General features: G+C 38.0%; 1 protein-coding gene across 5 annotated transcripts in view; it reads right to left on the bottom strand.

Moving 5' to 3' along the window:
• The window catches only part of PTBP2 (polypyrimidine tract binding protein 2), a 45132-nt gene extending 28703 nt beyond the window's left edge, over positions 1 to 16429 (bottom strand). For 4 of the 5 annotated variants that reach the window (XM_018912183.3, XM_009088515.4, XM_009088516.4 and 1 more), the window contains exons 1-3: positions 16267 to 16429; positions 14640 to 14670; positions 2269 to 2344 (exon numbers count right to left, since the gene is read on the bottom strand). In XM_018912183.3, coding sequence (XP_018767728.1) covers positions 2269 to 2344; positions 14640 to 14670; positions 16267 to 16274 — 115 coding nt within the window. In that variant the 5' untranslated portion in view covers positions 16275 to 16429. The remainder of the gene's footprint in view (positions 1 to 2268; positions 2345 to 14639; positions 14671 to 16266) is intronic. The other variant, XM_018912188.3, reaches the window with a different exon arrangement.
• Between the last annotated feature and the right edge of the window lie 8521 nt (positions 16430 to 24950).

Raw genomic sequence — 24950 nt, 5'->3', positions numbered from 1 at the left:
AAAGTACTTCCTGGTTCACAGTAAAAAAGAGAGTTATGGGAGGATACAGTCAGAAGCTGAACACAGGATTTATCCTTCACACAGGGCTTTTTTGTGCTACTTCAAAAAGGCAGGCAGAAGGAAATTTGAATACAATACCAAGAAAATGTTTAAAAAATAGAATACCCAAACAAACTAACCCCATTTTTACAAACTGCTATAGAGAATGACTTGAATTACAGCACTGCATTCAGATTGTGGTTTTTGTTTGGGATTATTTTTCCACCAACCTTCTTTACATATTACAGAATTTAAGTGAAACTTTTAAGAACAGGCATCCGGCACTACAGAAGCCAGACCACTACTCTAACCACTGCTGCTAATGTTTCTTGAGTTAGAGTTATGGATGCCAAAACAACCCAAACAGAGAAACCCCACCCACACCAAAAATACTCCCACACACAACAGAGAAACTCCCAAGAATAAAACCCAAACCCTCAATCAGCTTAAACAGGGTGGAAATAAAATTTAAAAAAAGGGGGAAGAAACATATCTGTTAAATATATCAAACTTCTGTCCCATACATCAACCTAATGGGATCAAAATATGCTTTTCCATTCTCAGAATTTTTAAGGAAGAATTTCTATGTAGGGGCTGCTTAGACAAGCTTCTGTATTTCTTCTTCTGAAACCTCAAAACTGTAATTCTTATTTCATTTTTTTTTTCCTTTACCTCTTTTTTCCTCTGATGAATAAATTTGCATTTAATTTCATGGAACTAAAAGTTTATCTAAATATCCATGGAAAATTTGGTAATGTTTAGGACTTGGTCCTGTCTTAATGTTCACTGCCAATACGCAAACCCTCAGACATACAGCTCCTTTCCATAGTTATTCCTTGTTTAAGTAAAGCAAAGTGATGAAGCACTAAATAGCCACGACTGAAGAGGACATCAAGAAAATGTAAACAAGAGGGACCTCTTTCAGAACCAGAAGGAAGTAAGAAAAACAGGGAAGAGAGACAAATGTTCTGGGGTTCCAAAACGGCTATGAACGCACTACACTGCACAGCATTTCTGACTTATTCCAAAGTAATAACCTCGTCACCTTTGGTTACAGAACTGCCAGTGGAAGCGGTTTTCTTCCGCTGCCACACTCCTCCACTCACCACACTGTGTCTACAACTGTGCAATCACATGACTGATCAGTAAGCTGCTCCAAGGGAAAACTACTTTATTCTGTTAGAATAGTTTAATGCTGCATTAACTTATTCTGCAACTCCAACAGAAGAGTGTAGCAGAAACGTGGATTTGGAGATTTTTCTGCTTTGTGCTAAAGATGTAGGATGAGAAAGCACAGAGCCACCCATTCTGGCAAGAGCTGTCACCACAGGACCCTAATAGTAACATGAATTCTTACTAACAAATTAAAATGGAAAGAGTCTGCTATTAATATCAGTGATTATACTGCTGACCCCATGAATACAGAAAATCAGGCACAGTAGAACAGTGAACCAGGCAAGTGACTGGAAAATGCAGCAACCCTCTGATGTCATGAATTAACTCCTACACAGCTCTAAGGCAAGAGGAAAAAGAGAAAAAACCCACAAAAAATTAATAGTACGGTAGAAAAAGAAAACAGAGAAAAAGCAAGACCTCTGAAATGAGCTTTCCAAGGGAACTCAATGTACATTCAACATACAGAAGTATCAACTGCAATAGAATGCATTTTAGTGTGTGCCAGTTAATGAAAAAACCTTTCTATCTAGCATCACCAGAAAACTGATTCAAGAACAGCCACAGTCACTTTGCTCTGATATTCTACCACTGTGATCTCAAACTGAAGGAGCAAAGTGAAGTTTCCTGCTTGAGCAGTGAACCAGAACTCTCTCTTCCTGAATTCACACTGTATTATGAAACTGGTACAGCGGTCTTCCCTGTAACGCCCAGACATGTAGATGAGTAAAGAAGCTGATGTCACACAGGAGCTGGGCTTTGCAGCTGAGATTCCTTACTTTAAAGGTAGCTGTACAAGAAAACTGTGATTTTTCATCCCATCACCCACCAACAATTCTGTGTGCAAACATCTGAAAGCTGCCTGTTGATTGTGGGATTATTCTTCTCAGACACCCAAGGTTTTTAGGAAATACAAAGTCACTATATTCTAATACAAGCCAACAGTTTTATCCCTCTATAGCACAACGGATTCTTGTTTTGGTGTTCTCCCCTTGTAAACAGGAAATTAGTCCAAGTATAAATTATAGATTTCTCCTTTGAAAGGGCATCACTTACCAGTAACTACCATGCTGCTCATGTTAGAGTTCGGGCTACTGAGTACACTGCCTGAAAGAAGTTCGTCAGATCCTCTCTAAAAAGAAAGAGACAGTAAGAGATTTTTTTTCCTCTATTTTGTGATTTTTAAAGATGATACTTCCTCTTTTCAGAAAAGTGCAACAATTTTGAAATCTAAGCGGAATATTTACATGGCAATCTGAAATGAGAGCAGCTTAAGCACAGTTGTTTAACCCACCACTGAAATAAAGCCATCTCTGGACACAATGAGAATTGCTGAACAATAATTTTGTCCAGCATTTCAAATTAAAATATAATTAAATTTATTCTACTTCAAAACCATTTAAATTAATTTAAGTTTTAATATTTTAATACACATATATATTAAACTATTATATTTAGCTGAAACTACAAGGGTAATCTAGGCAAAGAGAAATGTGGAGTTTAGCTCAATTTTAACACCCCTATTTAAAAACAAAGCTTAAATGATCACAGGAAATGAAATCAGTTTTCATTTTGGGGACATTCATTTTTTCTGCAAAACACAACTTAGGGCAGGGAATTACATCTTCATTGTAGTTCTTAAAACATGACAAATATAAATTAATGAATGACTTAAAAGTGGGCTGCAAAAATCAGGAGGGTTTATATAAAAACCATACAAGAAAACCCTTTCCACAAATGGTAAGATGGGCACTTGACACAGCTGAAGAGGCGCTTCTTTTCACACCTTGTTGTTTCCTTTTTTTCTTTTATGCCCCAATCCTCTTCACCCTCAAGACTTCATCCCTCAAAAAGCCTACAAAATCTTTATGTGATCTTTAAATAAACAAAACATTTAAACCATCCTTGGAATATTTAAACCACCCTTGAATTTCTTACAGGTTCTTTCCCACTTCAGAAGTATTTCTGCAGCACCCTTAAGACTAATCCAGGTCACTGCTAAAATGGCAATGAGGAAAAAAAAGCAGTTTCTACCCATACTTATTAAAATAAATGGGTTTAATTCTGTTGTGGACACTACAAGAGAATGAAGAACAGTTAATGAATATGTTTTACAGGGCACTTCAATACTCCATAATAAATTCATCTGAGACTATTACCTTCATAGACAGCATAGTTGAAAGACTTATAAAAATCAAACCCTTACCTTTTTCTCATACTGCATTACATTTGTGTCCACACAGAGAATAGTACGTTAAAGTTTATATATGTGTACACACATATAGAGCCATTAAAGTTTACTTGGTTTTAACCATCAGCTCTGAAGAATCTCTATACATTTTACTGAATGCTCTAAGCTTGTAAGGGTACATAGCAAGCAACTTCTTTGATAGGCAAAGCTGTGCCTATCAAATAAGGAGGAGTTCCCTTAAGATTACACCATTCCTAATACCAAGATCCGATAGAACCATGAGAGGGACTATGTCTTGTTCTTTTCCATGTAAGGATGCATTTTTAATCAGATATAACTAAGAAAAATTTAGCTAGATAGAACTGAGGAGCAACTTATAGGCAAGTTATAGAAATTCTCTGTTTTTCTAACTAATTACTTTCTATTACTGACTTAATATTCAGGTGTAAATTGAAACATAAACATTCTTTCCCTTTCATGTTCTACTTTTTCTAACATAATATTGACAAGGGTGGAACGCTGCAAAGTTGAAGTTTACTGGCAGCATTAGGTTACTCAGTGGTAAGTGCAGCTCTTTCTGCTTGCAATGCCCATCTAGCTTTGCTTGGGAGCCCCTGTCTGCAGCCTGGCCAGCTCAGCTGAATAGGGAGAAATAGCAGCAGACGCTGAATCTGTTCATAGTCCACCTGATTAAGATCATTCATCAGCATTTTTCCCCCTTAATATCACAGGCATAAATTTGCAATGGTACAGTAATTACTACATCAACAGCTAAAGCAACCCCAGCACCAAATGAATGCTCTTCACAAAACCTGTGGGAACTTTACAATTCTGAAATATCTCAAATTTCAATTGTCTCCAGCTTCAGAAAGTTACTTACAACAGCAACTGCTGAATGAATGAGTGCAAGAATGATTATATAAACTTTTGGTTCCTAGCAAATCTGGCTTTCAAAAAACTGTTAATTTCTTAATCCACAGCAGAAAAATCCAAAAGGAGCACAAATTACTCAACAGAATAGATAGTCAGTTCCTGTATTCGTGTTTCTTGAACAGTTCTCTCTTCATTTACAAACATATTTTAAATTACATGAATACCTTTCATAGTCAATCACAAGACTTTGTCATTGCACTTGAAAGTTTTAACATTTTTGCTTCAGAAGAACAATTAAATGTGAATGTCTTGCACTGGCCTGTATCATAAACTCTACACCTGTCTTATCTGCATAAATTAATATTCAAAAGTCTGATTCACATATGTACAGGTTCATACATGAAATCCCAATTCCCCTGTGAAATCACAAATGTATAGCTAACCTCTGTTAACTCACGCCCATATGTGTTTCCCAAGCTTTTGGTCAAAGACAAAGATCTCTCTTACCATGAGAGTAATGATCCTATTTTTCCTAATTGGTTCTTAAGCAGCCTAGATCCTTCTGTATTTCAGTTCAGTATGTAACTTTAGAATCAACTCTGCAGCAAAAGACATGATGGACTTGGATACAGAGTGGTAAATTACAAAATCAAAAGCTGTACCTGCCTGGTTATTGTGATTTACTTCAAAAGAGTTGTCTGAAGATCTTGGTTGGCTAGTAAAGCAATTTCATATAAGCATCTAAAGTAAGACAATGTGTGCTCTTAGAGTGGTACTACTGTGTAACACAATCCCTCCCAAATTACATAGGCAGAAATACTTATTTTACTTACATTTATTCAGCAGAGATAAGGGTGTATTCAATTTGTGGTTTGGGGTGCTTGGTTTTGGTTTTATGTGCACACTCTTTTAGAGGGTGCTAAGCCAAAAAGGACTGACACCATGCTCCACGAGCAAAGCTTTTCATCACTCTGCTATGTCACACATGAATTTCAAAATCATAACCAATTTTCCAAGCATCTCAAATATTTAATTAATCTCAATCACAGAAGTTCTGCTAGTTGAATGGTACAAACCTTTAAACTAAATTAGGTAATTGTGTTTCAGAGCTAAGGAAACCAAACTCCGGTATTTCAAGAGCACACAGAATCAGACTCAAGGAAGGAAGATCCAACAGCAACGTTCACTTAACTCTTTTACCTGTCTGTGCAAACTGCTGTGTTCTAAAGAACCAAAGCAAGTTGGAGAATGTGTAACAGTACTGAAGGTCACAAATAGAGAGATGGCAAAAACATTCTCATCTAAGTTATAATAACAAACAAACAAAAAACCACCACAATGATTATATTTCACCATAAACTCCAAAGGAAAGTTACTGTAACATCGGTAATAGGGTAGAGACTAATTTAATATCCATTCTAGCACGAGGCAAGGATATTATTAAGAACAAAATAACAAGTACAAACTGCTATTATATTGTTAATACCTCATCTTCTGACATCTAGGCCTCAACAGCACAAGCCTTCAATGCCATATTTCTATTCCTACCAATGCCAAGAAGATTAATCCACATAAAGCTTCCACAAAAACGAACAACTAACTGCTCAAATCAGAGTTAGCTAGACCATTTCTTTATGAAATCAGCATCTACCAAAATATGAGTATACAAAATAAACAAGGGAATTTCCAAGGTAACATCTTGCAGCGAGCGAACCCTGAATTTGTCACAGTCAATACCACCCTTTCACTTCAGCCCATGTTCTCCCAGCCACGACCCCATGAGAGCATTTCCATGCATGGTGGGAAAACATCGTGTTTAATGCATGGCTTTAATCAATGGATTTATGTAATACTGACATGTAGGACCACTTTCAAAAAAGACAAAAAATATACCAAATCTTTTAGTGCATAATTAAGTGAAAATTCAAAATAATATATACAAAAATTATTTTACATACATAAATTAAAGACACCACTTTGATATTTTAGCTAATTTCCCTAAGTGAATATTTATTTCTTACACTGTCACTTCTACAATTCACAAAATCAATGAAACAAAGAGAAAGAAGAAGCTACTAGCTCAGCAAATAAATGTCCTAGGTCCTTGCTTTAAGTTATAGCTAACTCAAAATCCTTCACTACAAAAGCTGGAATTACATCGCAGAATTTCAGATTTTTTTCCCCTCCATAAAAGATTACTATAAAGCTTCATGCTATCACAGGTTTTATTACGTAGCTATATAATTTCAGGAAGTCATTATAGTCATACTATGCTTCCATGCTAATCAAAAATAGACTATTTAGAAGTCTTTGCAAACTCTTTTCCTCATATTCCAGATCAGGCTTTAAATACTTAACACATTCCCCAGATTTTATTACATCCAAGGGTTTAGGCTTTTATGCACCAAAATACTTTTTGACAACTGTTTACATCAGAGACACACTGGCTTTTTTGCCCATTAATTCAGGGCTATGGACATGCTAATCAGAAGTTATGGCTAAACCTAACCTGACAGTTATTACAGACAGCTTATCAGAAGCATGTGTAGAAGCACTACAATACTCCTAGAAACAGTAAACAAGTGACTCCTAGCAACAGCTAACTTCTGTTAAAAAGTCAACAGTCTCATCTAAACAAAATTCTTAAACTCACACTAGAAAAATACAAGAACAACACTCAAAGACATTGAAAAATACATTTTTTACAAATACCCTCATTTGGGGTGTTTATATTTGCTGATATTAGAAACCTCTCTCAAAAGGAAGATGATTCTGCCCTTCCTCCCAAAGGAAAGATAAGAAAGAGAACTTCAGCTGCACTGCACATTCACCACAGTCATTCTCAGCCTACAGGCATGAATTTCCCAAGGGGTATGACAAGCCAGGAGACAGATCTCATGATTTAAGGAAACCCAACAGCTTTGTAAAACACTTTATTTCTAACAACATCTGGGAACAATTTAAAAGAAAGAGCCAGTAACCTGATGGTATGGGAGAGGAATAAACACATGACAGTTTCAACCCAGACATTAAAACATTCTCCTCTAACAGTTACACATTGTAAACTCACTGCTTCAATATCTGAAGTAACTTTGGGGACTGGCTGTTCAGAACAACAGAACAACACACTTTGAACCCCTCAAACACAGCATTTATAAACTTCATTCCGTTTACATGTGATGGATCAGAATTCAAAAGGATGCTTCTTTTTTAACATGATAAATTTTTATATGAAACGCTGCATAAATATACCCTCACAATCTTTCCTCAAGAAAAAACACTTCATCTGCCTTATGCTCTGCTTACACACACAACTGTCAAAACACATAATCCAAACTACCCTAAGGAATTTTTTACACCTCTCACGTGTACAGGATCACAGAAGGCCTATGCAGGACAAGATACACATTCCAAAGAAACTCCATGCAGGTTCATAAGTATTTTACAAAGCATACTGTTTAATTATAAGCTTGCTGTTACTTCACCAGACCCTTATGCATGGAGAACACCTACTTGTATAATATTAAAGAATACACCACTTAACTATACTGGCATAAAATCAGTTAAGGTCATGAACTCCATAGGTGCTTAGTAACTCATAACATCACATGCTTTTCATTCAGCATAACTGTATACAACATGACCATCTTTACTTACTTACTCTCTCTATATGTTCTTTTTCACTCTATTTCAATTATTTTCAGATTCTCCTCAGCCAAGCATATATTGTTTATATAGCCTAACAACTATGCCATTTTAACATTCTCAATTTTTCAGTAAGAAAGGAGCTAGGAGAAAATTAATAAAAGATTAATAAAACCACATAAATTTTATAGAAATTGAGAAAGAGCCATCAAGGGAATTTGAAAAGTCTTTTAAGATTGACAGGAGACAAAACTCAATTTCCTTAAAAAATCTCCAGTTTTCCAAAACACAATGTTGAAAAAAACCCAAATTTCTCAAAGCACCAGAAGATCAAGATGAACTATTAAACCAAAAAGTCAAAGAGTAAAGAATCAAATCTGAATGTACACCATGTCACACAGCCTCATTTGGAAACTTCCAATCTTTCAATTGTAATGAAAGACTGCAGGCAACAATCTCTTCTAATACAAGTCAATGCTTCAAACATTCAAGAGAAGTACACCAACAAAATAATTTATTCCAGCATTTCAGATTTTCCATTCCACTTTTACCAGAAACAAAAGTACAACTCTCAAACATTACTGGTAGTAAATTAGAATAGATGAGAACTACTCACTAGAGCTACCACATGAATGCATCCTTTGCCTTCCAGACAGACAACCATGGCACCTGGATGTACATATTTGCTCTTTCAGTAGCAGTTTCTACACCTCAAAATGCAATCCACGCGGAAGGTATTTTCTACTCAATTATGTCCTATTTTTCACTAATAAATTAGAAGTGCTAATGCTAGTTTGTCTGTAACTCAATACTCGTGTTATGCATGCATAGAAAAAAAGATTTTATGAAAAGCTAAACACGGCTACATGTACTTGCAGCTGTAAAAAATAAACAAACCTCTAAATCTACCAATGCAGTCCCATTACCAGCTTGTGAAATCACAACCTCATTGGAGCCAACTACCGCCAAAAGCAAGAATCCTAGCTTCTCCCTGACCCCAGCAGCCTCTTCCTACTCTGTCCTCCTAATTCAGTATTGTTACAAGAACTTATGCCACCACACGCTTTGGTACAAACCTGAGTAAAAAGATGTAGCTCACGGTTGCATCAGCTTAGCCTCATCCTGGTTAAGTTCCCAAAAAAGGTTTGTAAATTGACTACCTAAACATCTGTTGCACAAGTATTACAGTGACAGAAAAATGGAATGCAGCTTGATTTGCTTGTGAAAACATGGCCTGAAGCTCTAGGAAATTAGTAGGGTATTTGCATATGGTATTAGTGCATGTTTTCAGAGGTGGTGCATGTGATTGTGTTTCTCTTTGTATAACCCCTCAATTAAGATGCAAACCTAAGTCCTCTGCTACAAACAAAAACTGCATGATTTCAAATCAGTACAAGATATCAAAACTTATCAAACAGGTATACTAAAATCTCCTTACATACAGTGAGCATACTTACTACATAGAACAAACTAAGTTTCAACATGTTTCCTTTCTTTCCATCTTCAGCTTTCCTTACTTCTTCACATATATTACAGTGGAAGAATGGGCATCACAAAGAAAAGTACCACAAAAAAAAGAACTGGAGTCAGCTCTTCTGAGAATAAACATGAAAGCCATTTCAAACAGGGTCAATTTACAGAAGTTACTGTTATCAGATATCTTTACTGTTAACAGATATCTTTCATTGTAAGAAGTTATTTTTTGTCTCTATGGACATGTTCCCCATACCACTGCTGGAATGACAAACCCAGATGCCACTTCTAAACTTTTGAACATGGTCAAACTTCAGCCTTACTTCACTGCTATAATGCTCCCCACATCTTTTTTGCTGTTTACTGCTGCTAGCACAACTTAAGTATTATTAAAAACAAGGTTGTCTAAAAACCTTATCACAGCTAACACAAGATTAAAACACCTCTAATTTACAAACAACCCATTTTTCTCATATCACTGTGTCTTTGTCTAGTTTACCAACAATTATATTAGACACGCAAGGTTAGCCCAAAACTCTAATCCTAACATTTTAAATACAACAGACTACCACATTACATTTGTCTGTATGAATAAACCAATTTTTTATCCTACCACTCCCTTCTTTTTAAGCAGCCAAAATTACAGTGAAGGCAAAAAATTTGATAGAGTACAAAACTGAAAGGAACAAGCTTGTGAAATAAGTTTAGACTAAATTTTAGAAGTGGGAGTTTATCTTCTGACAACTTGCTAGAATCTGACTTTCAATCCTATTTTCATTATACCATGTACAGTTGAAACAAAAAGCACAGCACATCTACAGTATCTACTTGCTTCCACCATGAAAAAATTCTCAGTTATTACTAGCAAAAAAGGTTCAGAATATAGTTTTGTAAGAGAAGACTATACCTCAGAACATGAGTTAAAAAACCAAAGTGGACAACGATTCAAGAGAACTTACAGACTCCTACTTCAGGCTCTCTCCTCTTTCTCCATCAGTTCCTTTCTCTGTCAGTTCTTAGTTACTCTCCTTCCCCCATACTACTATATTCCTCCCTGTTAAGTTTCAGCAACCAGGAAAAAGGGGAACTAGGTGACACTTTCCTGTTTGGAAAACTTAGAAAATACTAAGACGTGTTTCTTTGCATATTCTACCCATCCCAAACATAACACACACCACCAATTCCCTCATCTCTTAAGCACACTGCAATGGCCAAAGCCCTGACCTTGGGGGGAAGAAGGCCATCCCCACACCTTTAACCATTACAAAACTCTTCCAGGAATGAGCTTTCTCTCCTAGCTACAACTTGGTCTGTCTATGCTCGGCAACTGAAGCTTGGTTTTTGGCCAGTATCCACAGCACCGTCAAGAAGGTCAAAATTTCCCAAATGCTGTGTACCAAATAATGCTCCAGGAAGGAATGACTGGTTCTGTTCTCCTGTCAGATAGAAGAACACCTCAGCCACTGTGAAACATGCAATGCACATACACAGAATGAGTCACTCAATTGTTCAAACCCCATTTACTGCACAGCTACCTATCCCATCCAGGAGAAACATCCATAAGACTGAAGTGGCACACACTGAAACACAGTAGGAGAGATCACCCTCAATATGCACCCAAAGTTCACACCCTACACCTGTGTGACATATATTCCTTATACCATGTTTTCATATCCCTCCCAAGATTCTTTGAATTACTCCATAGTAAAGATACATTATATACTTCATACATCCAACAGCTGAAAAAGGCTCTATCCCAGTAAGTGTCAAATCAGATACCAAGATTAAAGCACTGTAATGTAAAGAGAACACAAGAGAACAATTCAAAGTACATTATTAGATGCTGATGCTCAAAACTGTATAACCAGAGAGTAATTAAGGACCGTAATAAGAACAGAGCAACTCCAATGTATTTTTTTAAAAAGAAGAAGCAAACGTTTAATATGATAAATTTTTGAAATTATGCACAAAGAAATCTATAAAATGTATAGAGTTTCTCTAACGTACTTATTTATTTTTTATTTATGAACTATGTAAATATTACCATTCCTGGAATCCTTAACTCTCCTTTATTCAAGTATACTTCAAACAAACTGCTTATACACAATGAAAGTTCACAATTCAGGATCAGAAAAAGAGCTAAAGCTCATTCCTTCTTGCATTATTTTGCAAAATGTAATGGAAGGGGTGAACTGTGTTCAGTGACATTTCCCTGCCTCCATGAATTCTAGGTAAGCAAAACAAGACATTACAGATCAAATCAAGTATGAGTTATCTCATTTGTATTTACAAGATGACTGGGTTGTGACATGTTCTAATGCTTTCAAAAATTAAAGCACGCTGCTCCTCTGACAGATTTGAGCTAGGAAGCGTATTCCCACTGCATATTTTGAATTGCACAAATCCTCACATTTATTCTTTGTAAATCAAGTTCTCAAGTTGTATTCATAATTTTTTCCACCTCCATTTTAAGTTTTATGTTTTGTACTGGTTTCTAATGTTAATTTCTGGTGACTCAACATGTAAATCAAATGAAGACCAAACATCAGATGAACAAAAATGTTTTAAAACAAATTAAGTATACAATACAAATGGTAATAGTTTCAAATTTATCCCTCATTTGTAGATAACTCTGTAAAACTGTTAATAAAGCATTATAAGGAAGCATTCCTTTTACTTATACTTCCCTTGACCACATGCAGTCCCCTAAGCTACATAGCCCTCCTTTAATGGAAGGACAATACCCAGACTACAATAATTAACTTCTCTTACTCTTTTATGAATGGGTTTAAAAATATAACATGTGCACTTTGCTGTTTAAGAGAATAATCAGCCAGATAACAGTTCATATAACTTTTAAATTTGCATTGACATGACTGATGTTGATAAAATAAAGCAAATTTTCCAAACAGAAGAGTCACACATCACCATCCATTTCTCCAAGTACAACTGAATATATCACAAACATGTTTTGCAAGTGATCAGCATACACACTCTAAGTGAGAAATATCAGAAAGCATCAAGTAAAAAAAATATTCTGGATAAGGCAACTTCTCACAGCTAAATCCCTGCCCACATCCAATGACTATCCAGTCTCAACAAAAGCAGTGTTGGAAGAGCATTAAAATTGCTAATGCAACTCCTTGGATTCAAAACTTCACTTTTACACATTCCCACAGCACCCCGTGAGAAAGAAAACTTCCAAGGGAAGGCCAGATGACTGATCCCAGTTGTTTATATGCACTTGACAGGCAAAGCATTCCTCAACTTGAAAACATCAGTCCATCAAGAGCAATGAATAGTCACCATAAGGACAAATGTTTCACATGTCCTTCCACAAAACACGAGTGAAGGTGGCATTACATCACTATGCACACTCAATTAGATGGAAATCCCATTTTCCATTCCTAGCAATATCTTGAGATTATTAAAAGAAGCTCCAGAATACAATCCAGTTTATTCCTCCCATATTTAACAGCTTTCTTCAGGAAATCACCATCCTTATTTATTTGCACTACTTCCATGCAGACTGTTTTCTTTCAGAAACCAGACAGCAAGTCCATTTTTACAAGCAAAAAGCACAACTTCTTGATACGTCTGAACTTTTCCTTGTAGTTTTTAATCACTGCCTCCAATACACCTGTCTTGCCTTCTTTCTTACATTCATAACTTCTACAATCAACAGAAGAAAGCAGTTACATCATCTGAAGCATCTTTATTTCATTGTCTGGCTAGTATCTTAAAATTTGGTTCCAAAATGGCACTACCCACTTAGGACATAGTTCGTAACACTCAAATTCTCATGGACTGAAGTTGCTCACAAGTAAAGACTAAAAGGGATACTGAATCCATTTACTTCTCCTCAAGTGACAAATGTTAGATTTTAAGATCCAAGTAATACATGGTCTACTTGAAACTACTTCTTCACTATAAAGAAGAAAATTTACTAAGGGTAATTAATGATTTTTATTTTTTGCCCTGAAGCCGTGTCCATGGAGCACAGTTTGCTGCTGAAAGACTTGGAACCTCCTCAGGTATCCCTCCAAACTACTAAATACATTGCTAAGTTTTAATTAGTTAACACTGTGTCCTCCCAGGCATCAGAGAAATAACCATGTCAGTTCGTATTTCTATTGCAATTAGCTCCCACGGAAGTACCTTAATAACTACTACACTTAATAATAACTACACTTTCCTCACGATTCAGAGAGTCAGTTTAAGCTAGTCTCCAATACTGCATGAACATATGGAGCTGGATGGGTCCACAATCCATGTAACTGACTTCTCACAGCTCTTCCTAGAAGCAAGCTTACCCAGAAACATTATACAGGTAGATCCAACAGAGCAGCTGCTGTATCTACAGGCTGACTGTATTATATAAGAACCAGTCTAAATCCAGCAGGAACAATACTGAATCTGAGCAACCGGGCTTTACTTGACAAAGCTGGGCTTGGCAGACAGTTAACACTGATCAGCTTCAGGTGAAAAGGCAGGTACACAGCACAAGCTACGAAGTCCTTGAACAAATGTGAAGAGTTAACTGTGTGCACTAGAAAACTTCTGCTTCTACCACTAAATTAGAATCGCTCTCATGCATTCATTGAAGTTCTCTTGTCCCATATCCCTCTGCATAAACATTATTTCTCACTCTGCTACTACAGAGTACTGATCTAATTCCTAGACAGATTTGAATAAAAAGCTAAATAAATTGTAAATTAACTGCTATTTAGAAGCCCTTTCCTTGTTATGAAAGTATACTAAATTCATAACTTAACTTGAGAAATAAAATGTACAGCAAAGCAAACACCCATTTCTGTGTCTCCATAACAAACTCCAGCTCCCATTTTTCTGTCCTCTTTTAGATAGTCACTTCTTTTTTAACTTCAGTGGGAACTGTTTTGAAAAAAGGAGGGGGAGGGACAGAGAAAGTACGACTTTTACAGGCCCCATGCAACAATGTGGGAGTGTTGTTTTGAAAAAAAGTATGATAAATCAAGTTTTAAAGTAAGAAGCTGACACCACCATTAATCCAGAACCACTGTTTACAGTTCAGTGCCTAGAAAAGTCTTTTGTGTAGACGTTCCAATTTACTTCTAGGGATTTTAGTTTAATAAAGCATACACGGCTGACTAGATATCAGCTCACAATGACCAGTTAAAATCTTCCAACAGGCAATTACTGATGCTCAAAGTAGTTCATTTTGTATCAGCACTCTACCCCCTTATTTGTTAAGTGTACATCCTACCTTCACACCAACGGCAACATCAGTGACAATGCTGTAAAAAAAGAAAAAACCAAGAACATAGGTCAACCAATTTATCTTCATAAATTCCACTTTTCTATGTATTGTAATGACAATATTATGAGAAAACAAATTCCTTGAGCAACAAGTTTCTTGAGCACGATAACAAGTTCCTCGAGCAAGAAACTATGTTCAAAAACATACAGGACTGAAATACAAAAGAAACTTTAAAAAGCCACTGAGCTCCCACAACTTATAGGCCTTTCCAAAGAGTACAAAGTTTCAAGTGAATGTTACTCCAATGCAGCACTACTTGGAAATTTATTTAGTCAACTCGGGTTTCTGGACTACCTGAGATTACAGGGTAGAAATGGAGTACTTTAAAAGTAAGCACAAAACATCTTACACACCTCTATTAACTAAACAGCTAACTCAGCAACATAGCTGATCTTTGAACAGCAGAAAGCAATTATTTTTTTTTTAATTAGCTTGGAAAAAAACCCCAATGCATTGGCAGCTACATCTATGTGAAATTTAATGAGGTACACCTATGAAAAGCACTGCAACAGGTTGTGTCAGGGAACATTTTTTCCTTAGAGGTTGTGACAGTTTTCCCTAGAGGTTGTGGCATCACCACTCACAGTGTATACCACATCCTAAAAGAAACCTCAGTCTACAGACACATACACACAAAAAATAATATGGGAGAGCATTCCACAATGTAGTACTCATTCGTAGTTCTCAGACAGGATGTGTAACTCCTACCATTATAATCACAACCATAAAAAGCCTTGGGAACTCTCACAGTTGAAAGGTTATATATGCTTAAAGCATACCAAAGAGACGGCTTCTCTGTTTGAAGCAGAGTAAACAGGAGACCTGGAAACTGAAAGCTGTTGTATTTACACTGACCAAGGCTACAGCCAGCAGCCCCGCTTTCCAGGTGCAACAAAAAGCAGGCCTGGCAGTAGTGTCTGCCCATCCCAGCTCCTACTGTCCCATATTGCCAACTGCTTCCAATCTTCCCTTCTTTGGTTTTTACAGCCAGTTTTTTATATACATTGTACATAAAAAGGCATCTCTCCACCTGGGGAGGGGGGGAAGCCGAAGGGCTTATTAGGCAGTTTCTGAAAACAAAAGAGCTCGACATCTGGCTCCTGCTGGCATCGCTCCTCCCCTCCAGCCAGCTCCAAAACAAACCCGAGCCCAGCAACGCGCCCCTCCTCACCCCCTGGCCGGAGAAGAGATGCCAAAGGCGGGGGGGAAGGAGGGAGGGAGAGGCTCTGGGGGGCAAGGATGAGGGCAGATCGCGCCCTTCTTTACATCGAGACGCGGCGTCTCGGCCACTACATTAAAGTAGGGGGCACCCCAAGGCCCTCGACGATTTGAACGGAGGACCCTGTAGAGGGGTACACGTTACGGAGAGGCTGAGCCCCTTCCTGCCCCGCTCCCAGCCCGTGTGGGGCCTCAGGCTTTAGCTGTCCCGAGGCGGGGAGCTCATCGCTCCCCACACCCTCGGAGACGCCCGCCGACAGCCAGCGAGCGCCCGGCACCGGGACAGGTGCCACCACCGGCCGGCAGCACAAAGCGCAGCAGTGCGCTGGCTCCCAACGCCCCGGTGCCCACTCACCCGTCCATCGCCGAGCCGGACAGAGCGCGGGCAGCGGGACAGGAGCCGCGCACGGGGAGGCTGAGAGAAAATGGCGGCCTGGCCTGCACGGAAACCGCCGAGCGTTGCCGAGTGCCGGGCTCCGCTCCGCGTCCCCGTAGGCGACTGCGCACGCGCCGGCAGAATGCGCATGCGCTGTGGCGCAGGTGAAGCTTTTGCCCTCAGCTGCCCGGCCCGAGCCGGCCCCTGAGGCGGCGCGAGCTGCCCCGCCTGCGGCGGGAGGCGGGAGCGGCGGCGGCGCCTTCCCCTCACGGCCCCAGCGCCGCGTCCGGAGTGCGGGAGGGGCTGCCACGGGACAGCGCCGAGGCAGCGGGGAGTAGCGGAGGCTCCTCAACCCATCAGCATACCCTGCCACCCCGCCCGGGCCCCGGCTGAGCCGTCGGAACCCACTTATTGGAGGGAGAGAGTTTCGGGCTTAGTCCCGGCCCTTCTCCTCAGGGAAAGCGTTCAGAGGGACCCGCGCCGGGCTCCAGCCCCCACAGGGAGCCTTGTCCCCATCGCTCGCTGCCCTCGGCTACGCTGTCACTTCCCAGAAAACAACCTGTTGACTGTGTATCTGATCGCTAACACTACATAAACATAAAAAAGAGAAACGTCCAAAGGAACTACTGCAGTGAATTGTCTTGTTTCTTCACAGAAATAAGTGTCTCCGTGGTTCTCTGTAAACTGTCGCCTCAGGGTACAAAATACGTGGCTATTACGAAATACACATTTTCTCCTCATTATCTTTTGCCAGATCTCAATATTTCATCACAAATCTTCAAATGTTTGACATATTTCTAGGTTTTCTAGAAAAGCTGTACATGACAAAACCCTGGATTGCATTCAAGCAAAAAATCAAACTAGAGATTTTATACCTATGAAAGAAAATTTGAAATTGTGATCCAAATGCTCCTGTAAGATCCCAAACCCAGAAGAATTTTTAAAAGTATTCAAAAGGTCTTCTGTGATTTCTATATTTTGATCTAGCAAAAATATATTTATAGAAGGTAGCCCATTACTTGATTGCACTTTAATTTTTTCAGGTTTGTGTGAATTCCTTGAAGTCTGTCATCAAAACTATTGCAATGAAGCCTGATAAAAAATTTAGGAACCAAAAACTATAAAACTATACATACATCCATAACTGGAAAATTTTCAGTGTACTTTAATAAAACTCCAGTATCCTCCTCTAACTGACCCCACAAATAACTCATAACTGGATTAACAATTAGGTGTACAAATTCTCATCCTACTCTGCAACTTTATGGTGTTCTGTTCTGGAAAAGCCACTCTGATTCTCTGCAGCAGTTTACTGATAATACTTCTCCTAAATGCCATTGTCACTTGGATATCTTCAACTACTTCCTCTTTCAGAAATTGTCTTCAGCACCCATCACTGACCACTAGACTAAATTACTTATTATTCACTTTCATAGAAAATCCCTCTTAAATATTTGATTTGCTGAGATTGTATCTAAAGCTCATCATGCCACATGCTATGCTTTAAAGGGTTTGCCTTCTACATTATGTTTTGTTTGGGTTTTTAAGTCTGTGGTTGTAGCATTCTCTCCTGATTACATGTGATCAAGTACTATGATCATAATTGAAAGTAACATTGAAGGCATCAGAGACATAGGAGTGCAATCCAGGGCATATTTATATATTTACTCTCCCTCTCTCTAAGTATAATCCATGTATATTACGGCAAATTTTCTAGGCTTTGCACCATTGGAGGTTGAGTTTATAATTGGTTTCTCTTGTTTTCCATTGCTTTCAGTCCGGTTTGATGCCACATTGTACTGGGAAATTTTTGTCTTTTTTCCCCCTTATAAATCTAAATACATCTTATGCATTTTTGTACTGGTAGAAGCATTAATCCTTCTACTTCTTAGCAATAAGTGGAAAAATCTGATTTCCATCTCATTTCTTCAGCTGCCTAATTTGCTTACCTTCTTTGCCTTTACAGTAATGCCATTTTCAAACCTGTTTTTCTCTTTTGTAATATTTCTTTTTTCTCCTTCTTTCATGACACCTACCAAAATCTAAGTAAGTGAGCTCATTCAGTTTATCCTCTGATTTAGAAGCTCTTCCCTATAAAGGAGGCTGAGGAGTACCTGTTGAGTTTATATCAGAAAGGACACTGGAACTGAGTCTGCAAATCTGCTTGAAATAATGGATGTGACTTTAAACAGCAAAACTCTGATCCCCCACAAAGCATCAATAAAAGTGATAATCAATCAGGATTTTACCTAGATCATTTAACTTTGAAAAGGGATAAAAAAGGTACGAGTATTCAGTGTGTTTCTAATAAAATGCCATGGCACCCTCTTGATCAGTTGTTCATGCAGTGTGGAATTCCACTTTCCTGTTCATGTAGCTTTGCCTTTTTATACTATGAGATCATTTTTAGTACACTTCTGAATGTCTTGTGAAATGTCTGCTGCATTTGGAACACTGTGATAGCATCATCTGTTTATCTGGTCGTCTGTTTTCTCTGTTGCTAGAGTGTGTTTTTGCTTTGTCTTTCTCATGTTTCAGAAAGTCAGAAAAAAAATTGTTCCCAAAAAACACCCTCTTGTCCTTAGGAGCTGTCAACTTTCTGCTGAAGTCCTGCATCAGATGTTTGAGAAGGCAGCTGAAATGTCCAGTAAGAGACAACCATTAAGTAAAATACCTCGAGCAAAGCCCTCCTCCACATTCAGTTGTTACATTACAAAGCACATGGGCTTATATACACTATCCATTTTATTCTAACTAAAATTTAAGTGTGGATACTATTGTCAGCTGCTCAAAAGTTCCATACCCTTACTGCTGTAGCAATATCTTGTTTTCCTAAATAATTTCCTTTGATCATTGATACACTTAGATGTTTCGCTTTGATCGGTTGTTTCCATTTTATTTCAAGACCAGCTAATAAATAACCATCTGTGTAGTTCAGTAGCAGTGAGAGTAGTTAATGATGTTTGCTTCATGGAAGATTGTAGGAATTAGAAAGCACACAAAGATATATTTTCTGCTATACATTGTCCCAGACTGAGTCTCTGGAGTTGCTAGGGATAAAACAACATCCGCATTCCAGAGAACAGCTTGTCCAAGAGTTTGCCTGAGCACTTTTTGACATGACCAGCATTCTAGGGTGACAAGTCTTGTGATTTAGGAAATCACTATCTGAAAAATATTCTATTTTGGTTGTGTCAAGCCCACTGCCTGATAATTTCCTTTGATGTCCACTAGTTCTCCTTTTAAAAAAAAAAAAAAAATTAATCCTTTTTTCTGTGTACCTATTCTTGCTATTCTTGATTGCATACCTCCATTATACTGTCTTCAGTTATCTTTCTGGAGTTCTAGTAAATTTCATATTTCCTCTATTAGAAGTCATTCCCTGTTATCAATGATTTGTTTTGGTTTTTTTTAATACCTTTCATAATCCTCTTCTAGAAGACCATAATGGTTTTCATTATTCAAGTTACACACTCAATGGCTTTATATAGGTGCATAATAAATGCTTTCTGGTTTTATATTATTTTTCTTTCTTATAACACCAATCTCATTTGCATGTTTGAATCCTACTGAGCCATGAGCTGGTGTTTTCACAGAACCCTCCACAACTCAAGCACTCTTTGCTGTGTGGAAGCCATTTATTTAGATTCCAGGATTTTGCACTTATATTTTGGGTTGTTTTCTCTCTCACATATTGCTTCTATTTTTCAGCACAGAATTTAACTTGCCATTTTATCATTCAGTCACACAGTATCATGAGAGCTTTCCACAATTCTTCATGGTCAGCTTTTGTTTTTATTACCATGAATAATTCAGCATCATCAGCAAACTTGGTTGCCTTGATAATCACTCTTTTTTCCAGATCATTTAAGAATATGCTGAACAACACAGGTCCCTGTGGTACACTATCAATGACCTCCCTGTACTGTAACAAAATTGAACATTTTTCTTGTCCTTCATTTAATATCTTTTATTAATCTAGTATTAATAACTAATAATTAAAAATTTATTAATATATCAAAGAATGTACCTGTTAATCTTGTATTAGCTTAGTTTCTCTCAAGAGCTTTGGGCAGAGAATTTAAACAAATTCTTTTTTTAAGAAAAAGTTATCATGTTGTTTCAATCAGTCTATGATAAAACTCAGTGACTCCTTCAAACAATATGATGCTTCTTGCTATTAGAGGCACTTACCCAGTAACGACTCTTCATTTGTCCTTATCTCCAAACAGCCCGTCCTTCAGTTTCCCCAGATTGTTAATGGTAGTGTCATTAAATGGTGTTGCTTAGAACACCACAGATCCTCGGGATATTATGGAAAAGGTTGATCATTTGGTTTACCAGTCTTTGTTATATTAAACCACATTATTCTATCTTAAGCCAGTCCTTATCATCTTCATAAATTCCCCAGATGCCTTTGAGCGAAGTCCCAACATTTATTAGTAGCTATTCATCTTTTTGTGCTCCTATAAACAATGCACTTAATCAACATTTCTCCCCAGTAGTCTATGTTGATTTACTTTGTTTTCTTAAACTAAGTTTTGAAGCTATTGTGTAGCTCTTACAAGCACAGTGCCCTAACTGTCTTTTTTTCGAGTTCAGGTCAGAACTTGTCTTGCTGGCCTGAATCCCACAGGCTGCTCTCCAGCACTTTATTTCTAGCATCCTTGCTAGAAAGACAGCTTATCTTGGGCAGGCTGGGAATTTTACTGGTCTCTACCATTTCAAACACTAAAATATGTGGCTTAGCTCATCCTGTACTTAACTGAACATTTGTTTGTGTCCAAAGGTCTGCTCATGACAACCAGATTATTATCTGTCTGCCCATTCTCTTTCTCTGGCTTCTAGGATATCCACCTGGAAATTTATTTTCCACAGCAAATTCACCTTTTTCTACCATTGTGATTAAAAACATGTACATTTACTTTCTTCAGGACTGGAGATCAGTTTTACTTTGTATTACAAACAATGTGTGCCAGCAGTGTTTGCAAACATCTTTCATTCCATAGGGCTTCCTTGGTTTTGTCTTGGAGAGGTGGTGGAGTAAAGATCATGTTGTAGGTCATGTACAGCCATGGCTGCAGCTGTTTTCTGTCAGGGCAAGAAGTGAAATTTTCTTTTTCTTTTCTTTTTTCTTCTTTTTTTTTTTTTTTTCCCTGAATGCAAAAGTGCCTGTTGATATCATAAAACAAAGGGTAGAACTTCTCTACTTCTTAATCTAAAAAAAAAAATTAACAATCTTTCTATTGTCACAAGCAGCTGTCTGAGTGCGGGCCTGGCCCTCTACAAGACACAGGTGAAATATTCTGACACCAAAACTATTATTATTCTCCAAGTACATTAGTAAAGAAATTTAGTCAATGGGCAGTGAAAGCCAGTTTTTCCCTGACTGCAATGTAGCTGGCCAGTTCTGATGAGGACTGCTCCCTTAATGGTGGTGCTTTTACCAGCCTTGATCTTAACATTGCAGACAGCAGGGCTGTCCCACCTGCCAGGCAGTCACCAAACCTAGGGAAAAATCTCTAAGCACTTAACTTTCAAAATCAATATTTAATGCTTATTTTCATGAGTGGGTTACATCAAAGACCCACAATCAACAAAAGCTTGGCTTTAGTTCTTAGCAAGTCCTTCATTACAATAGCTTTTGCCAATCAGTGTTCAGGTAACAAAGGTTCTCCATTTGAGGATCAGACAAGGAATACATTTAGGGATTTCAAGATGATTTTAATTTTTGTTCTGAAGTGAAGCTGCCTAAATTTTGCCTATTGATACACAGAAAAGGGTATGACTAACGTAGTGGGGATGAAGCATTCAGTCCAGTGATGCCCTGGCAATCAGTAGCTCTGAGCCAAGGGGAGCCCAGTCTGTCCCAGTAACTATGCGGTGACCCACCGGTGTCTGAGCAGTGGCAAACATTAACCCCTCATCCCGTAAGCCTGCTTTGGTGGGGGGACTTTCCTCTGCTCCTTTGCCAAATCAAGCAGATCCACTGCTGACAGTGATCTAAACTCTTCTGGTTTGACTTTACACTGAAGAGATCTAGACAGACTCAAAGTCATTTTTGTCAGAGGAGACCCCCGAGACCTCAGCCCTCCTGCCTCCAGCTGCTCATTTGCAGTCCAGAAGCCTTTCCTATGCCCTGCAGACAGGAGCAAGGACAGGCCAGAGGTTTCAGCCACAGCCTGAGTAAATATCCCCAAACTAGGCGTAGATGTAAAATTAAGGGTGTGTTAAAGTGAATTTTGACTTGCCCTCTAACTCCCAGACCAACATCAGACAGAAGACTTTATGTAATATACACAATGAGCCCAGTCTTGTACAAGCTCTGAGGCTGCCTATTTTTGCAGATATGATAATTATGATTACTAAAATGGTGACCAAAAAAGTAATGGAGAACACATCTTTTTAAAAAATAAACACAACCAAGGAGAAGATTCCAAATCTCCAATAATGTAGTAGTAAATTAAAGCAATACATTCTCAAACAAAGAAAGAAAACTCATAGCAATTTCAAAGAATATTCTTTGCACAGCTAGACTGAAATGGGACTTTTGCTATTGATTTCAGGAATACCAGAATTTGAACTCTGAACTCAAATAATTTAAAAGGAGTAAAAAATGTCTCACAGTAATTTTTTAAAGGCCATATAAGTGACAGATGAGCTCACCTTTCCACTTTACTCTTTGATGTTAGAAAATGAAATTATTTTTGTACAGTTTTTCCAAAACTGTTCTCTCATAACATCCTATCCTAAGTTCTTCTACATGCTTTTGCACCTAATGTAGGAACAGCATTATGTTCCTGCGCTTTTTTGATAGGAATTACTTTATGGACTCCTACAAGACTGTATAAATTATCAAAAAGAATATCACAGAGGAAAAATATTTTCAAGTAGATGCTGTCCATGGTGCCGAAAGATATTTAAAATGGAAACCTTTTAAGTGATACAGAAAATGTCTTCAAAGAGGACACCCCATAAAAGTGACTGGTTTTTACGAAATGAAAATCTTCAAAGCAGACACCTCTTTCTGTGAGGAAATCCTCAAAGGGGTATTCCTCCAGAGTGCGAATCTTTGAAAATGAAATCTCTTAAATGATCTGAAAACTTTGGAAGCAATAAACCATTCCTTAAACTGAAAGCAGTATTTCCTTGGGAGAGTATAGGGTGTTCCTAAAGAGAGAAACAACTGCACCATCGTTAACTATAGAGCTGAACAATGCTTCTTCTCTTACTAGAGAATAAGTATTATTTTAAATCCTTATCATTTTCACAAAGTTATTAAAATACATTATTACAATATTTTAATCAATAAATAGTATTGGTGGCAGTATATTCTTTCTCACTGGGCAAGCAGTTGCTGACTTAAAAAGAAGTAATTGATTTTTGAAGATGTAAGTAAGCAAGTCCATGAAATGGAGCTTGTTGGAAGTATTTCTGTGAATGATATTCACATGGAATTCCCTTTTTTTCCCCTAAAAGACAGGAAATAGCAGCTTTGCAGTATGATTTTCCAGTTAAGAATTGTATGATTTTTGGAATCTGTATGATTTCCACAGGATGGAAATGCATATTCAGATGTATTCCAACTAGAACATGCTATGGAGTGCTTGCTGGTCAAAAGCTTTATGAGGAAGTGCTATAGGAGCAAAGCTGTTGCAAGCAAAGTAAATAGCCTCTATATAGCTTAGAAAGGAAACAATGAAAAGACAATTTGTTCATTTTGCCACATTGAAACATCATGGTCTTGAAGATGACTGCTGTTAAAGTGTTTCCTTGAGCAATGCAGGGAGTGAATCTATAGCATCATTTAAAGAGGCTGACTGCTGGGGCACTACACAAGCTGTTGGACTGTGAGCAAGCTGCAGCCAACAGCCAGCCAGAATTATTTGCAGGGCAAGGCATTGGAGTTTAAACCCCGGGGAGACAGTCTTTTTTAAATTAAGAAATTCAGAAATGAGCAGATAAAATACATAATTGCTTTCCTGAGTGGCCACTATGTCTCTTACCCACGAGACTCATGGAAGCAACATTTTAGTCATCTACTCCTGGCTGAGTGAACCTACAATAGTAGCACCACCGCCACACTGTTCCTATGTCAAAAACACTCAGCAAGGGAGAGTGTCTCCTCCCCTCTCCCTTATTATCTTTTCATGCTGTCCTCACACACTCCTCACTTCAGGATTTTGGCATCTAGGAAAATATAGCATTGTGACACTCTGGTTTTTAATTGCTTTACTGTACATACTTTTCCCACTGGTCTGTTTGTCTAGCAGCAAATTTAACTGAGATCACTTAAGCATCTTTCTGTATTAAATATTGTAGATAGCATTACTCTTTCAGATCTACACAGCTGAAATAGTTTTTAGCATATCAATTTCACAGATCTGTGATTTCTGTGGAGTGCAGTACTGGAAGGTTCAATACGTATACACAGGAGGCAAATTTGACCCAACTGACACAACCTATACAACAAAGTTCTTTAATAATAGCCTTAGCTAGGAAAAAATAAAAAGATGACCACAAAAGGTAGAAGTTGCTTTCATGCTAAAAGGTAGATGTGAATAGTAGTTTTGCTTATAGCAGAAAAGAAATCCAGGTTGCACGGACCAATTACCATGTTCAGTTGTCGTTACAGTCTTTTCACTCACTGAATACAGCAGTCA

The sequence above is a fragment of the Serinus canaria genome, chromosome 8 (genome assembly GCF_022539315.1).
Source record: "Serinus canaria isolate serCan28SL12 chromosome 8, serCan2020, whole genome shotgun sequence".
Lineage (NCBI taxonomy): Eukaryota > Metazoa > Chordata > Aves > Passeriformes > Fringillidae > Serinus > Serinus canaria.
Note: the sequence above shows the minus strand (reverse complement) of the source record. Positions and strands in the feature narration are given on the sequence as shown.